The 17,097-nt window shown below is 52.9% G+C and overlaps 1 protein-coding gene across 1 annotated transcript; it reads left to right on the top strand.

Moving 5' to 3' along the window:
* Positions 1-8,682: 8,682 nt before the first annotated feature.
* On the top strand, positions 8,683-10,033 carry LOC109736575 (uncharacterized). Its single transcript, XM_020295821.1, has 2 exons — positions 8,683-9,387; positions 9,524-10,033. The coding sequence occupies exons 1-2, from the start codon at positions 8,683-8,685 to the stop codon at positions 10,031-10,033; spliced, it is 1,215 nt and encodes a 404-aa protein (XP_020151410.1).
* The last annotated feature ends 7,064 nt before the right edge of the window (positions 10,034-17,097 follow it).

The following is a 17,097-nucleotide window of genomic DNA, read 5'->3' as shown; positions in this document are numbered from 1 at the left end:
CGGGTCGGCTCGTAGGAGTACCCGCAAGTGGATCTTTGTGGCGGAGCGACAGGGTAGGTTGAGACCGCCTAGGTAAGAGGTGGGCCTGGCCCTGGTCGGTGTTCGCGGATACTTAACACGCTTAACGAGATCTTGGTATTTGATCTGAGTCTGGCCATTTGGTCTATACGCACTAACCATCTACGTGGGAGTAGTTATGGGTATCCCGACGTCGTGGTATCAGCCAAGCTCTTTTGACGTCAGCGACTGAGTGGCGCGCGCCGTGTTGGACCGCTTTGACGTAACCGCCGTGATCGTGTGGGTTGCTAGGTCTGCTCGCGGCCGCGTTCGCACGTGCAGGTGTGCATAGGGCGATGGGCCCAGACCCCTGCGCGCATAGGTTTAGACCGGCGTGCTGACCTCTCTGTTGAGCCTAGGTGGGGCTGTGACGTGTTGATCTTACGAGGCCGGGCATGACCCAGAAAAGTGTGTCCGGCCAATTGGGATCGAGCGTGTTGGGTTATGTGGTGCACCCCTGCAGGGAAGTTTATCTATTCGAATAGCCGTGTCCCTCGGTAAAAGGACGACCCGGAGTTGTACCTTGAGCTTATGACAACTAGAACTGGATACTGAATAAAATACACCCTTCCAAGTGCCAGATACAACCCGGTGATCGCTCTCTAACTGGGCGACGAGGAGGGGATTACCGGGTAGGATTATGCTATGCGATGCTACTTGGAGGACTTCACTCTATTCTCTTCTATATGCTGCAAGATGGAGATGACCAGAAGCGTAGTCTTCGACAGGACTAGCTATCCCCCTTTTAATTCTGGCATTCTGCAGTTCAGTCCACTGATATGCCCCTTTACACATATACCCATGCATATGTAGTGTAGCTCCTTGCTTGCGAGAACTTTGGATGAGTACTCACGGTTGCTTCTCTCCCTCTTTTTCCCCCTTTCCTTTCTATCTGGTTGTCGCAACCAGATGTTGGAGTCCAGGAGCCAGACGCCACCGTCGACGACGACTCCCACGGCACTGGAGGTGCCTACTACTACGTGCAGGCCGCTGACGACGACCAGGAGTAGTTAGGAGGTCCCAGGCAGGAGGCCTTGCCTCTTCGATCGTTGCTACTTTTGTGCTAGCCTTCTTAAGGCAAAACTTGTTTAACTTATGTCTGTACTCAGGTATTGTTGCTTCCGCTGACTCGTCTGTGATCGAGCACTTGTATTCGAGCCCTCGAGGCCCCTGGCTTGTATTATGATGCTTGTATGACTTTTTTATGTTTTAGAGTTGTGTTGTGATATCTTCCCGTGAGTCCCTGATCTTGGTCGTACACATTTGCGTGCATGATTAGTGTACGGTCAAATCGGGGGCGTCACAAAACCGCGAGCGTGAGCCATGCCGTCGCCCCCAAGCCCGTGCCGCCAACAACTGCCGCGATCCGCCCACGCCAGATCCAGCGGGTCATGGGAGAAGAGATCCCGCTGCCGCCGACGCCAACCAGATTTTGCACGGCTGCGCGCCCCGGCGGCGGCGAGGAGGAGAGGTCGGGGGAGGGACGAGGACACGGCGGCGCTCGGGTTCCCCCCGGTCGCCGCGCAAGGGCGGCACGGGAGGAGAGGTTCGGGTCACCTTTCTTTTTCCGCCGTTTAGCTGATGCTTTATAAGATCATTGGAATAACATCGTGACATGTTTAGGGCACTACTTCAGCGGTTGCCCAAAAAGGAAGCCGAGGACCCAAGGAGGCTATGTAATCACCAGGAAACCTCGAGACTTGTCAAAAGTGATATGTTTTTGTTGTAATGAAGCAGGGCACTTTGCCAGAGATTATCCCAATGAGGATATTTGTGTTAAATAGTTGAGTCTGTGAGAAATATAGTAGTAGTAGTGGGAACAATTCTTTTGTATTGAGGTGTTGCGTTGAGGCATGTAATGGAAATGCAGGAGATTGTAATAATTTGAGAATCAATAAAGTTGGCATCGTTGGTACTGATTTGGATTTTATGAGTAGTTACTCTATGAAGAAAGATTTTGACCATTTTTGAGGATATGAGAAATATGGTCTATGGATGAATTTGTGCATTTCAAGGGTGGTAGTACCCCGCGAGGACACTTGACCCCTGGAAAAGATAAGGATATTCCACGGAGTGGACTTCAGATAAAATAAGTACGAGTTTTATCTCGATATGTGGGATACCCCAAGAATATGAAGTACTATTGGATATAAAGAAGGTATAATGTAGGTAATATGGAGCAATTGTAACTCCATGATGAGTCCGAGTAATCATGTCTTAGGTTGGTGCCAATAGAAGGAAGAGAGACAGTACAATTGGATGGATATAAGAATGCTAGGAAGCTGGATGTTGGAATAATGATCAATTGCAACCCGATGATGGGTTCAAGGTTTACAAGTGATGAGATGGGCCATAACCCACAGGCTCCAGGACCTGACAAGAAGCAAGCACACTCTTGCTGAAGGAAAAACCCTAGAAGAAGTTATGACTTTAACAACGGACGATCTTATAGGAGTTGCGCAAAACCTGAGAGTTGTGAAGAAACGATAGATGTTTGTTTGGCTTGCAGAATCCATGGATTTATCCGAACTTGGTTCGTCGACAAGAGAAATTCTGCAATGCTTGTGTGGATGACCGAGTGTTAGAATGCGAGATTCGCTAAACCATAAACAAGGTAATGATTTGGGTGCGGAATGGATTGATCACCATACCGACTTACTCTTATTATTCGCCTCTGCTATATGGGATGGTAAATCTAAGTGACTTACCTATGGTAGAGACACGGCGATATTAAGCCTAATTGAACCTTAGAATGGTATGACAATTTTTCCCCTTGTACAAGGCAGCTGTTGCCAATCGTAGGATATACGGTGAGGTTCAACCCAAACCCATTCCCTGCAGGAGAAACCACAAATTGATGACCACCATGAGATATCGATAGTTGTTTAGTATTGGCGCCAAACTCGTCAGCTAAGAAGACCCAGTCATGGAGGAACCGTACCAAGATGAAATGACACAAGAATTGAGGAAAGGGTCATGCCACTACCGGAACAGCCAGAGTAGCAATTATCCTGAAGATCTGAGAAGATCTACACTGCCAACAACAAGGATGGAGTATATGAGTTTTGATGGAACTGTAACGATGTTTCTAAGGGTGGTAGCACCCGAGACCTTCGTGCCAACCGATGGATTTTTTAGGAGGACCCCAAACCTAACCTATTTCTTGCTAGCCTCTCCGAATCTCGAGACGAGATTCATTTTAAGGGTGGTAGGTTTGTAACATCCCAAAATTCTAAATTTTGGCATGTTAATTAAATAAATAGTTTTGATTGATTGTTTGATTGTGGTGTGGTTGTGTCGGGGGGATGAACCCCAGGCAGGCAACGGAACCCAGATCCTTTTCAAAAACAACGGGGCCAGCAACGCCCCTTAAGCCGGCTCATGCTTGACCGGGTCGCTCGACCCGACCAAGCCCCTCGACCCGGCCAAATTCCTCAACCCGGCCCCAACGACCGACGCAAGGCAGCCGAACCCGGCGCACCAAGACTTCGCCAACAAGCCAGCTTCCCCTTGGCGTGTTCTTCAACCCGGCCACGGGTCAGCTCCCGTCCCATCCAGGTCGTACGATGGGATGAGTCTTTGTTCAGAGATGAGCAAGGCAACAGTGCCCCGCCCATGCCTCTGGTCAGCCGGGCGTGGCAACAGTGCCCCACCTACCCGCTGACCAGGGTTGGCGTGGCTACAGTGCGCCCGTCATCACTGCCGACGCCAGCAAGCAGTGACCTGACGGAACACCACTATAGCGGACTCAACCCGGCTACTCCCTGACGACCGATAAGACGACCAACAATGCCCCTACACCCGGCGGGTCCCCCGCCAAAGAACCCGGCGAGCCCTGACACCCGGCGGGTCCCAGCACCGGCTTCCCGGATGATGACAACCCGGCCCCACGGCCTTGTAACATTACCATTGTACCCCTGGGGGTTGACCTATAAAACCCCCTAGGAGCCCATGCATACGGGCGATCGATCTCACTCACTCACACACACATAGCAAGCAACACCCAAGGAGAGGGAGCAGCCTAAGCCTTGGCCTGCCTTCCTTTCTTCCTCCATACAGCTCTAGGAGCAACTCTGTACTGATACCCATCAACTACACTCGGCAGGACTAGGGGTGTTATCTCTCCGGAGAGCCCCAAACCTAGGTATGTCTTGCGTCCCGCGCTCGCTCATGCCGACCTCGCCTCTGGAGCCCACCAGTGCCCTCGAGCCTCCTCCTATCTTTAGCCATCCCTTGGCATCTGCTGTGCGCCCACCACGATAGTTGGCGCCTACCGTGGGGAGGCTCGACGTCCTGGCCAGGAGCATGCTTCAGACGGGGCTCCTCTCCGACTCCGATGAGCCCGTCACGCTGGGGGACGACGTCATCAACGCACTCGCCGCCTCCTTCGCCGCGCTGCGCATCTCCGATGCGCCTGCGGCTAATGAGTACCCCAGCGAGGTACTTGACTTTTCCAACTCCCCCCTTTCCCTTGGCGGTGGCGCTCCCGCCGGGGCAACGGACCTCTGCATGGAGGCCTTCGTCACCGACACCGGCGCCTCTTCCTCGTCCAGCGCGGCGAGGAAGGCCGCCGAAGCAAGGGCCGCAACGGAGCGGGCCGGCTCACCCAACCTGCTGCGCGCCACGATGCCGAGCCTTCGCGTCCCCATCGGCACCAACATCGACGCCTCCAACATTGCCGAGGCCCGGACTCGTCTCGACGAGGACCGCCAACACCTGCTAGACCTCAACGAGACGCTCGCCGCCACGCAGCGTCGCCTTGACTCCGCTTAGCTGGAGCACAACGCCGCCTACCGCTTCACGCCGTACGCGCCCGAGCCAAGCCGGGTTGACGACGTGCGGGCTCGGGGCGGCGCGATCAGGCGCGCCTTCGGCGCCATCCCTCCCGTCTAGGAGACCCCCGTGAAGAACAAGCGTGCCGCCCAGGCGGCCGCAGTCGGCCTGGATCAGCTCGCAGGCGAAGAGCTGCAGGACCGCCTCAAAAGGTTGAATGACCTCCTCGCTGCGGCCAACGCACAGCAGGACCGCCTCAACCAACTCGCCAAGCCGGCGGGATCCGGCTCCGCTCGCGTCGGCGGACCCGACGACCACCAGAACACGGCGTCTTCGCCACCTGGCGAGGCGCACTCCGGCCGCACCAGGACCCGGTGCAACCCCGCCCCGACGACTGTCGGCGGCTTGGGCGACGAGCCGGTCTTGGAGGTCCGATGCCGACTTGATCCCCTGCTCCAACCCGGCCGACGTCCGACTGCGGTCGATCCGGCCCCCCGCGGTGCGGTCACCGACCGGCTGGGCCCGCGTGCCATCGATGACACCGACGCCCGCCACCGCCTCGACCGACTCGCCCTCTCCCAGGAGCTGGAGGAGAGCAGCCCTGTCGGGCCGGCGTGCTTCGGACCATGCATCCGGGATGAGCCCTTTACTAAAGGGTTCACGCTCCCCCGGGACACCCCCAAGTACAACGGCACCGTGAAGCCGGAGGACTGGCTCACCGACTACACCACCGCCATTGGCATTGTCGGCGGTAACCACCGCCTCGCCGTGCGCTACGCGCCGCTCATGCTCCAGGGGTCGGCACGCACCTGGTTGAATAGTCTGCCGGCGGGCAGCATCAACTCGTGGGTCGACTTGGAGCAGGCCTTCGTGCGCAACTTCACCGGCACCTACAAACGACCCGGACGCCCCAGTCAGCTCGCCATGTGCGTGCAGGGACTGGCGGAAACCGGATGCGAGTACCTCACACGCTGGACCGAGCTCCGGAATAGCTGCGAGGGCGTCCACGAAGTCCAAGCGATCCAATACTTCGTCAATGGGTGCCGGGATGGCACCCTCCTCAAGCACAAGCTCTTACGCTCCGAGCCGGCCACCATGGCCGCGCTCATCGTGACGGCGGACAAGTACGCCAACGCCGACTCCGCCATGAAGATCCAAGTGGCACTGAATGAAGCCGGCAAAGCGAAGCCGGTTCCCCCTCCGAAGCCGGCCGGCGAAGGAAGCCGGCAGCAGCACAACCAGCAGAACAACAAGCGCAAGGCCGATCAGCCGGCCCAGCGCTATGACAACCAGCTTGTCGCGGCCGCCGAACAGGCGTCCGCGACCGACCCAGCCGGCAGACCGGCAAGACGACATGGCAACCCGCCATGAGCTTCGAGGAGATGCTCGACGCCCCCTGCAAGCACCACAGCGGAGCAAGGCCGTCCACGCATATGCTTCGGTAGTGCGCCATCACCAAGCGCCTCATGAGGGGCGACATCCCGCCTCCTCCGGCCCGGCTCCGGGAGCGGGGCAGCCACCTCCGCCTCCACCGTCGCCTCCGGCTGGCGGCGCGATGCGCGACGACGTCTACCCGGCCCAGAACGCGACCTACGTCGTCTTCACCAGCCTCGGCGACGACAAACGCAGCGAGCGCCTCCTATGGCAGGAGGTGAACTCCGTCATCCCGGCCAAGCCGGAATACATTCACTGGTCGGAGCACTCGGTCACCTGGACTCGGGAGGACCACCCGGCCGTCATGCCGAACCCGGGTGGTTACGCCCTCGTCCTTAACCCCACCATCGTTGCGCCTCAGCGCACATGCAAGTTCTCCCGAGTCCTCATCGACGACGACAGCAGCATCAATATCCTCTACCGCGACACCATGATCAAACTCGGTCTCGAGGCCAAAGACCTGGAGCCGACCCAGATGATCTTTCACGGCATCGTTCCCGGCCTCTCCTGCTCTCCAATCGGTCGGGTCCGTCTCGACGTCCTGTTCGACGACATCGACCATTTCCGACGTGAGCCGCTCTGGTTCGAGGTGGTGGACCTGACCAGCGCGTACCTTGCACTGCTGGGCCGGCTCGCGCTCGCCAAATTCATGGCGGTTCCCCACTACGCCTACCTGAAGATGAAGCTGCCGGGTCCGAAGGGCCTCATCACCATCACCAGCAACTACCGCAAGTCCATAGAGTGCGCCCAAGACGGCGCCAAGCTGGCCGAGTCGCTGGTCATGGCCGAGGAGCGGCGCCAACTCAACCGCATCGTCGCCTTGGCCAACAAGGCGTCGGCCGCGCCGATCCCGGCCGAGGAGCCGGCCGACGAGGCCTTGTTCAAGCCCTCCAAGGAGACCAAGAAAGTGAAGCTGAACGCGGAAGACCCCAGTTGTAGCAAGTACGTTATCGTGGGCACCCGCCTTTACAGCAAATAGGAAGGCGAGCTCGTCGACTTCCTCCGTGAGAATCGGGATATGTTTGCATGGACCCCAAAGGACATGCCGGGTATCCCGAGGAAGTACGCCGAGCACAAACTCCACGTCCGCAAGGACGCCAAGCCTGTCCGTCAACCCCTGTGATGTTTTTCTGAAGAGAAGAGAAGAACCATTGGTGAAGAGGTCTCCAAGCTTTTGGTGGCCGGCTTCATCATGGAAGTGTTTCACACCGAGTGGCTGGCCAACCCAGTCCTCGACCTGAAGAAGAACAAGACCTGGCGCATGTGTATCGACTACACCAGCCTGAACAAGGCCCGCCCCAAGGATCCATTCGCCCTCCCGCGGATCGACCAAGTCATCAACTCCACTGCCGGGTGTGAGCTCCTGTCCTTCCTGGATGCTTACTCCGGCTATCATCAGATCAAGCTGGACCCAGCCGACGCCCTGAAGATGTCCTTCATCACGCCCTTTGGGGCGTATTGCTACATCGCCATGTCGTTCGGCCTGAAGAACGCCGGCGCCACCTTCCAGCGTTGCATGCAGAAATGCTTGCTGCCGCAACTCGGCCGCAACATCCACGTCTATGTGGACGACATCGTGGTGAAGACCAAGCAGCACCTCACGCTCCTCGACGACCTGAAGGAAACCTTCGGCAACCTACGCGAGTACAAGGTCAAGCTCAACCTGGAAAAGTGCGTTTTCGGCGTCCCGGCCGGAAAGCTACTCGGCTTCCTCGTCTCGGAGCGCGGCATTGAGGCAAACTCGGAGAAGATCAAGGCCATCGAGCGCATGTGCAAGCTGGCTCAGCTGCGCGATGACCAGAAGTTCACCGGCTGCTTGGCCTCGGTCAGCCGGTTTCTCAGCCAGCTGGGCGAGAGGGCCTTACCCCTGTATCAGTTGATGAAGAAGATGACGCCGTTCGAATGGAACGACCAGGCAGACGAGGCTTTCCAGGACCTCAAGTGCATGCTCTCCACCGCACCCGTCCTAGCCGCACCGGCCGAAAAGGAGCCGCTGTTGCTCTACATCGCCGCAACCTCACGGTCGGTCAGCACGATGATGGTGGTCGAGCGACTAGAGAAGGGCAAGATCCAAGCCGTCCAGCATACCATCTACTCCTGAGCGAGGTGCTCTTCGCCTCCAAGTAGAACTACGCGCACTACCAGAAAATGTGTTATGACGTGTACTTCACTGCCAAGAAATTGAAGCGGTACTTCCAAGAGCATGTTGTTACCGTGGTCAGCACGGCCCCTCTCGGCAAGATCATCGGGTGCCGGGATGCCTCTGGCCGGGTCACCAAGTGGGCGCTCGAGCTAGCCGGCCACACCATCCTCTACGGGCCCCGCACTACGATCAACTCCCAAGCTCTGGCTGACTTCCTCGTTGACTGGACCGAGACCCAGTATCTGCCGCCGCCGCCGGACTCAACGCACTAGCGCATGCACTTCGACGGCTCGAAGATGCGTCTCGGCCTAGGGGCCGGCATTGTGCTATCCTCCCCGAAGGGCGACCCGCTCAAATACGCGCTCCAGATCCACTTCACCGCCTCCAACAACGTCGCCGAATACGAAGCTCTTGTGCACGGCCTCCGGCTTGCCAAAGAACTCGGCATCTGGCGCATCCTATGCTATGGCGACTCGGATCTGGTGGTGCAGCAGTGCTCCGGCGAGTGGGACGCCCGTGACCCCAACATGGCGAGCTACCGCTTCCTCGTCCAGAAGCTGTCCGGATTCTTCGCGGGCTGCGAGTTCCTCCATGTCCCGCGAGCGGAAAATGAGGCGTCCGACACGCTCGCCAAGATCGCCTCGTCCCGGCAATCCATCCCGTCCGGCGTCTCCCTCGAGCACTTGCACAAGCCATCCGTCAAACCGTCTCCGGACTCCGAGTCCATCTACGTCCCGGACGACCCGGCCGCGCCTCAACCCGGCCCGGGGACTACTCAACCCGGCCCGGGGGCTGCAGCCGTCGACCCGGCCGCCGCTGTTCTCAAGCCGGGGGCTGCTGAACCCGTCTCGGGGGCTGCTGCCCCAGAACCCGCCATGCATGGTGGCCGTCTTTGCCGTGGTGACGGCGCCATCGTGGGTCCTGCCCATCTGAGAGTTTCTGGAGAACGAGGTCCTCCCCATGGACGAGATCGAAGACCGGCAAGTGCAGCGCCGGGCGTCCGCCTACAACATCATCAACAACGAGCTCGTCAAGCGTAGCTCCACCGGCGTGTTCCAGCGCTGCGTCGAGCAAGACAAGGGCATTGAGATCCTCCTCGACATACACCAGGGCGAGTGTGGGCACCACGCCGCCTCGCGGTCTCTGGTGGCCAAGGCCTTCCGCCATGGTTTCTACTGGACCACGGCCCTCGAAGACGCCGAGTCACTCGTCCTCAAGTGCGAGGGATGCCAGCGCTTCAGCAAGCGCATCCACCAGCCGGCGTTGGCACTCCGGACCATCGCGATCACCTGGCCCTTCGCGGTCTGGGGACTCGACATGGCGGGGCCCTTCAGGACTGCTCGAGGCGGCATGACGCATTTGCTGGTGGCGGTGGACAAGTTCACCAAATGGATCGAAGCAAGGCCAATCAAGAAACTAGATGGGCCAACGGCCGTCCGATTCGTCAAGGACATCGCAATTCGCTATGGCATGCCGAACAGCATAATCACCGACAGCGGCACCAACTTCGCGAAGGGCGCGCACGCGCAGTACTGCTCCGTCTCCGGCATCCGCCTCGACCTGGCTTCCGTTGCACACCCGCAGTCCAACAGCCAGGTCGAGCGGGCCAACGGCCTCATGGCTTGAGGAGCTGCCGGCCGTCCTCTAGAGTCTCCGAACAACGCCAAACCGGTCGACAGGGTTCACCCCGTTCTTCCTCGTCAACGGAGCAGAAGCCGTCATCCCGACCGACGTCGAGTTCGACTCGCCGCGCGTCACGATGTACACCGAAGCCATAATTTCATAAGAAACACTCTTATTAGCAAACAATTTCATAAGTTCATCCATCTTTCCACTCAAAACATTAATCTCTTCTATCGCATGAACCTTTTTACCAGTAGATCTTTCGGTGTGCCATTGAGAATAATTAACCATAATATTATCTAGGAGTTTAGTAGCTTCTCCTAAAGTGATTTCCATAAAAGTGCCTCCCGCGGCCGAATCTAAAAGATTTGTAGAAGCAAAATTCAATCCAGCATACTTTTTTTGTATAATCATCCATAAATTCAAACCATGTGTAGGGCAATTACGTATCATTAATTGCATCCTCTCCTAAGATTGTGCAACATGCTCATGATCAAGTTGCTTAAAATTCGTAATATCGTTTCTAAGAGAGATGGTCTTAGTGAGAGGAAAATACTTAGAGATAAAAGCATCTTTGCACTTATTCCATGAATCAATACTATTTTTAGGCAAGGAAGAGAACCAAGTTTTAGCACGATCTCTAAGCGAAAATGGAAATAGCTTCAATTTAAAAATATCATTATCCACATCTTTCTTCTTTTGCATATCACACAAATCAACGAAGTTGTTTAGATGGGTAGCGGCATCTTCACTAGGAAGGCCAGAAAATTGATCTTTCATGACAAGATTGAACAAAACAGTATTAATTTCACAAGACTCAAGACCGGTAATAGGAGCAATCGGAGTGCTAATAAAATCATTATTGTTGGTATTGGAACAGTCACACAATTTAGTATTGTCTTGAGCCATCGTGACAATCAATCAATCCAACACACAAGCAAACAAATGCAAGCAAAAAGAGACGAACGAAAAAGGGCGAATAAAACGGCAAAGGTGAAGTGGGGGAGAGGATAACGAGAGGCAAATGGCAAGTAATGTAATGCGAGGGATAAGAGTTTGTGATGGGTACTTGGTATGTCTTGACTTGTGCATAGATCTTGCCGGCAACGGCGCCAGAAATCCTTCTTGCTACCTCTTGAGCATGCGTTGGTTTTACCTTGAAGAGGAAAGGCTGATGTAGCAAAGTAGCGTAAGTATTTCCCTTAGTTTTTGAGAACCAAGGTATCAATGGAGTAGGAGACTACACGCAAGTCCCTCGTACCTGCACAAATAAATAAGAACCTTGCAACCAACGCGATAAAGGGGTTGTCAATCCCTTCACGGCCACTTGCAAAAGTGAGATCTGATAAAGATAATAAGATAAATATTTTTGGTATTTTTGTGGTATAGATAAAGATTGCAAGATAAATAGTAAACTAGAATTGTAGATTGAAAACTTATATGATGTAAAGTAGACCCGGGGGCCATAGGTTTCACTAGTGGCTTCTCTCAAGATAGCATGTATTACGGTGGGTGAACAAATTACTGCCGAGCAATTGATAGAATAGTGCATAGTTATGATGATATCTAAGGCAATGATCATGAATATAGGCATCACGTCCGTGTCAAGTAGACCGGAATGATTCTGGATCTACTACTATTACTCCACACATCGACCGCTATCCAGCATGCATCTAGAGTATTAAGTTCATAAGAACGGAGTAACGCATTAGGCAAGATGACATGATGTAGAGGGATAAACTCAAGCAATATGATATAAATCCCATATTTTTATCCTCGATGGCAACAATACAATACGTGCCTTGCTGCCCCTGCTGTCACTGGGAAAGGACACCGCAAGATTGAACCCAAAGCTAAGTGACGGTGTCCTGGACTAGGGGGTACTCACCATGTCGTCTCCCAATCAGTTGGATTGGGCCGAGGACCCCCATGGTCGTTTGCTCATGGGCCAGTTCGGATAGTCGATGTATACACAAGACTTGGTCATCAAGACAAGGACTCCTCTCCACCGGCGTATTCAACTAGGACTGTTGTTATCCTATGCCTCCGGTATGTTATATAAGCCGAGGCTAGGCTAGTCGATATATCATTATGACATTACTCATCATACCCTTAGGTCTTAGACCACAACATATGATCTCGAGGTAGATCAACTCTTGTAACCCTATATTCATCAAGATCAATCAAGCAGGAAGTAGGATATTACCTCGATAGAGAGGGCCCGAACCTGGGTAAAACATCGTGTCCCCTGTCTCCTGTTACCCATCGATCCATGATGCACAGCTTGGAACCCCCTACCCGAGATCTGCCGGTTTTGACACCGACAATGGTGCTTTCATTGAGAGTTCCGCTGTGTGATCGGCAAAAGATCAATGGCTCACCTGCAGATCAACTGCGACATCATCATCGCCGGCTTGACTGGTCACCTTGGCTTGACCGAGGACAGTGCCCTGCCTCCAATCGTCATGTTCAGACGAGGGCCTTCATCAACATTAACTCCGATCTCTATCATGATCTTGGAGGAATCATCCATGGAGCTTGGGGGCTCAACGTCAACATTGCCCTTGGGCGACCGTGCTGTTTTTACGAACAGCGAACTTGTATATGCTACCACCACCTCCTCGAGCATCACTTTGACGATTCCTTCGGTGGAATTGTGCGGAATTGAGTCTACAACAACACTGTAAAATTTTGTCGCGTTCCGGTGGAGCAATCTCCGCCGATCTCCGATATGCCGGAGCCCTGTCGAATCTGGACGGGAATCTGGACGAGTTTGGAGTGTGGTGTCCAGCGTCTAGCTTGGACGTCCTTTGGAAGATCCAACCGTTGATCGGCTACGGAATTCCTTTAGCTACCATCTCTCAAAATATCAGCTCGATCCGACCGACCAAACTCCGGGAACCTTCCGATTAGTGCATCACTTTTCGGATCTGTTTTCTGCGCGAATACGAATCCGGCCTGAGTTCATCTTTATTCATGAACGGGATATTGGACAGCCTTTTTAGAAGAATCTCTTTGTAGGGTATTGTGTTTTGTTTCCGAACACATGCTCACAAATTTTGCTCCTTTTCGGAGGTACTCTTCACCGTCATGCTGGTGTCAAACTAGTCCGGTAACATTGCTCCACGTCAGCTGAACTGCGCTAGACAGATCGTCGCTTCATCGAGCCGAGCCTAACCTTATCAGATCATCAACTCGGCAAGCCGAACAAGAGTTCGGCATCACGAAGGCTAAATCATCACCAACACCATCGCCCCGTGGATTGCACGGGTCAGGCACGCCGACATTGCCGCTCGGTCACTTCATCAATCCGGCATTGACCGCGTCACAAGTTATGACCAGCGTCGGCATGGCTGCACTGTTGCTTCTTCACGCCGATGTCCATCTGCCGAACTACTTCAACACCTCGGCTGACATGGCAGCTGCAACGATTCCTTACCGACCCACTCCATTATCTCGGCTAGACCGGGGGCTTCGCCATCTCTTCATCAACCTACTCTGGAGACTTCGGCGTCACCAGTCGACCAGCTTCGTCACGTTAGCTGGACCGGGGGCTTTGCCTCGGCGAGCCAACCTTTGTCAGCATCGCCATGCCGTCGCTTCATCGCCCATCATGAAATGGGTGTGCGGATCAAGTCCCAATTTTGGGAGTAACCTTTCTTCATATTGCTACAACAGATAAACCAGGTGCTATTAATCCTAATAATTTTTTCTTGCTTGGGTTTATTTTTCCCGAGAAATTATTACTCTGGTTTGTTCCATCATCTGTACGCAGGTCTGTCAAATGCTGGCCGCATTAACGACGGTCGCGTGGTGGTTCGGTCAGTTTCTATACACAGTTCGGCGAAACGCCGCATCCGGAACTCGGACTGGCCTATGAATTCAGGCTTTGCCACGCCTTCACCGCGTCGCGCCGACGCTCTGCATTGACATTGACTTCGGCGCGAGGCCACATCTCTTTAAATAAATTATTTTTGCGAAAAGCAATTATGCAAGGATTTTATATATATTTATATTATTCTTTTTTGGACCGCACTATTTATGTGTGTAGGCGATCAACTTTGACTGCATCACGCGGTCACTTCCGCAAGCCGACGTCGTCTTCCCAATGGGCATAAATCGGCTCGCGTGATCACCTTGCTGGTCGAATTGCCATACCGACATGTTCGGTTGCCTTGGGGACTTCGACATCATTGAGAGAACTCTACCTCATCGAGTGTTCGGCACACTGGCCACATTTATTTTATTACTCACTTTGCATAAATTATTAATTATGCAACATTTTTTAAATTTATTATTATTCCTATTTATCTTCGGCTTGCACTATTTTCTGTGCACAGGTAGATGATCTGGGTCGGGCAGCGCTGTCACCTCTGCGTACCGACGTACCACGTCACCTCGGCTGGACCAGGGGCTTCGTCATCACTTCATTAACCCACGCCGAGGACTTCGGCGTCACACTGTCGGCCTGCATTGGCCATGCTATGACGCCACTCCAAAGTGCCGAGCTCTTCACTCCGCCACCTCGGGACCGGCTTGGGGGCTGGGACATTGTCCTGCCGCAAGCTCGGGCCACACATCAACACCGAGCACATTAACCAGCTAAGTCGCTTTCATGCTAAAAAACTTTCAGTTTTAAATTTTGTTCGGTTCGACCAAGCATTATACTTTTTTGGCAAAAAGTTGTATGTGAAAAACTTCCTTGTCAAAGCTTTGTTTGTGACACACAAATTCAAATACCCCGTTTACTTGGGGGCTTCCTTTATGAAGCCTTTCCTCATGCATATGATTATACTTGTATGGCTTCGTTCCCTGTTCGTGTATTACGCCACAATATGCATCATGTTGACTTAAATGTTCCGCAAGCTGGGTTGCCTTGCTCCTGTATTTACCCCTGCGTTCCCGATTGTTCGGCTAGGGAGTAAAGGGAGCACCTCTGCGATTGTCATGATCGGGTCATCCGAGCTCGGACCTCAGACTGGGTGAAGCCGAAAGCTAGCGCTCTTATTGTTTTCAATCATGGTCGGCACACAACGGAACTCATGAGTATAAAAAATCTATTGCACAAGTCTCATAGTAACAATGAGCAACCGAAGAAAGGTATCGGTGGGGGTACTATTTTCTTTGAAGATGCTTCTTACACTTCGTCAGTAATATAGCATAAGTTCCCTGAGCGCGCTTTGTCTGTTACAGCCTTATGGCCTGATTGCCTGGTTATCGGAAACACTGTCGATATTCTCGACAGGTGGAGTACATAACACTTTTCGGCCCTTGACCGAAGAGGGAGAAGCCGACGGTTGGTTAAGACGTGTTTAAAGTTCGGGTGAACACAGATATGATATAAGTACTTCAGTACATACAATCATTATACATAAAATTCTTTAACCCAAGTCACTTGGGGGCTCTTAAATTAGTATGAGCCGTTTTATAATAAGTGTTTTCTTCTTGGTCGTTGCAAAATCTTTTTCTATCACTCCCTTTTTCGACGCGAGTGTGTGGTCAATAGCCGGGGAGCCTAGTTTCTCTCTCAAAGCCGTTCGAGTTTAGTTTGCTAAACTGGCCTAACGAGCGGTACTCCGCCTTCGGGATAGGAGGTTATAGCCGTGGGCTGACCCGTTTGAGGTCTTGAGATCGGATGTGTCATATTAATGCAGGACAGAAGCACAAATTTTTTAAGACCAATTTTCGGATTGGCACCGAGCACTTGATCTAGTTTGGACGTCAAGTTTTTACTGAAGTTTTTTGGTTTTCCAAGCCTATGGCACTTTTAAACTATTTGTGTGTTTCCAGCATAAGTCTCGCAGTGCAACACGAGAACCTTTAGAGATTCGGCAAAAACACTCTCGGATATTGCTATATATGCATTGGTTTCGAATTGTGTCTTCGGTCAATAGTTGAGTTGCCCGGCTCCTGTGCTTGCCTCCTACGTTCCGCTTTGTTCGGCTAGGTGTGCAAAGGGAGAACCACTGCGATTGTGCTTCCAGCTCGCATGGTTAAGCACCTCAGTAGAGAAAGCCAAAAACTGACTGTCACAATAAGCGTAAACTGGTCAGCGATCCGATGACTGTGTTAAATGACGGGACGTTCATAACATTGGCCGAAGTGTTTACGGCTTGACCTTGACTGTCGCCCAACACTAACCGGGGGCTAGTAACTGGCCTCCCAACTTTAAGCTCCTATGACTAAGTGAAAGTTATAAAGCCCGCATATCTGATTGCCTCGTTTCCGCTAACACAACCGCCTTCGGGCACCGAGACGTCGGCTAAGGGTTGTTTTGTTATTGCGGAAACACCCTGCGTAGCATCTACAAGGGGGTGGAAGCCGACGATGGGCCACTTTCAACTGATAAACAGTCGCAACGGTGTCAAAATAAACATATCATCGGCGTTTGTATTTAATATACGAGGGTTGTCTTCCGTAATTATCGTTATAAAGCCATAAATATGCATCAATTTGACTTAAGATTTTGGCCAAGCTGGGTTGCCTGGCTCCTGTGCTTACCCCTACGTTCCCGATTGTTCGGCTAGGCGGTAAAGGGAGCACCTCTGTGATTGTTACTACCGGGTCATCCAAGTTAGTACCTCAGACTGGGTGAAGCCAAAAGCTAGCAATCTTAAAGGATCACATTGGTCGGCAGCGAGGGAAGTGAAAATTTTGGTTCATTAATACCATAGAGTTCGGGAACTTTCCCCGAACTAAATCCTCAATATTTTCCTCCCACATTGATCGGAGGTGAGGTTTCATGATCATGATAAGCATGACGACCCAAAGAAAGGAACTGATAGCGGGACTATTTTCTTTGGAAGATGTTTCTTACGTTAAAACGTAATATAACATATCTCTCCGTGTACCTTTGTTTATAAAACCGTATGGCCGGACTGCCTTGTTTTCCATAAATCTTTGCCCTTATAACGACTTTATAAAGTAGGAAAACACTCCTCGGCTACTGGCCGGACAGGTTGAAGCCGATGGTCGGTCAAAAAAGTTTTGTACAATGCGGGTCCGAGCATTAATGATGTAAAGTACTTGGATACATAGAATCATTACACATAATTTGTGATTTTACT

The sequence above is a fragment of the Aegilops tauschii genome, chromosome 1 (genome assembly GCF_002575655.3).
Source record: "Aegilops tauschii subsp. strangulata cultivar AL8/78 chromosome 1, Aet v6.0, whole genome shotgun sequence".
Lineage (NCBI taxonomy): Eukaryota > Viridiplantae > Streptophyta > Magnoliopsida > Poales > Poaceae > Aegilops > Aegilops tauschii.
The sequence above is the reverse complement of the archived record's forward strand: the minus strand, read 5'-3'. Positions and strand labels throughout refer to the sequence as shown.

What these genes read in the sequence shown, in the direction of transcription:
- LOC109736575 (XM_020295821.1), top strand. Translation starts at nt 8,683, where the DNA reads ATGCACTTCGACGGCTCGAAGATGCGTCTCGGCCTAGGGGCCGGCATT. An exon ending in ATGGACGAGATCGAAGACCG is followed by an intron (nt 9,388 to 9,523) that starts GCAAGTGCAGCG and finishes CACCAGGGCGAG; the next exon opens with TGTGGGCACCACGCCGCCTC.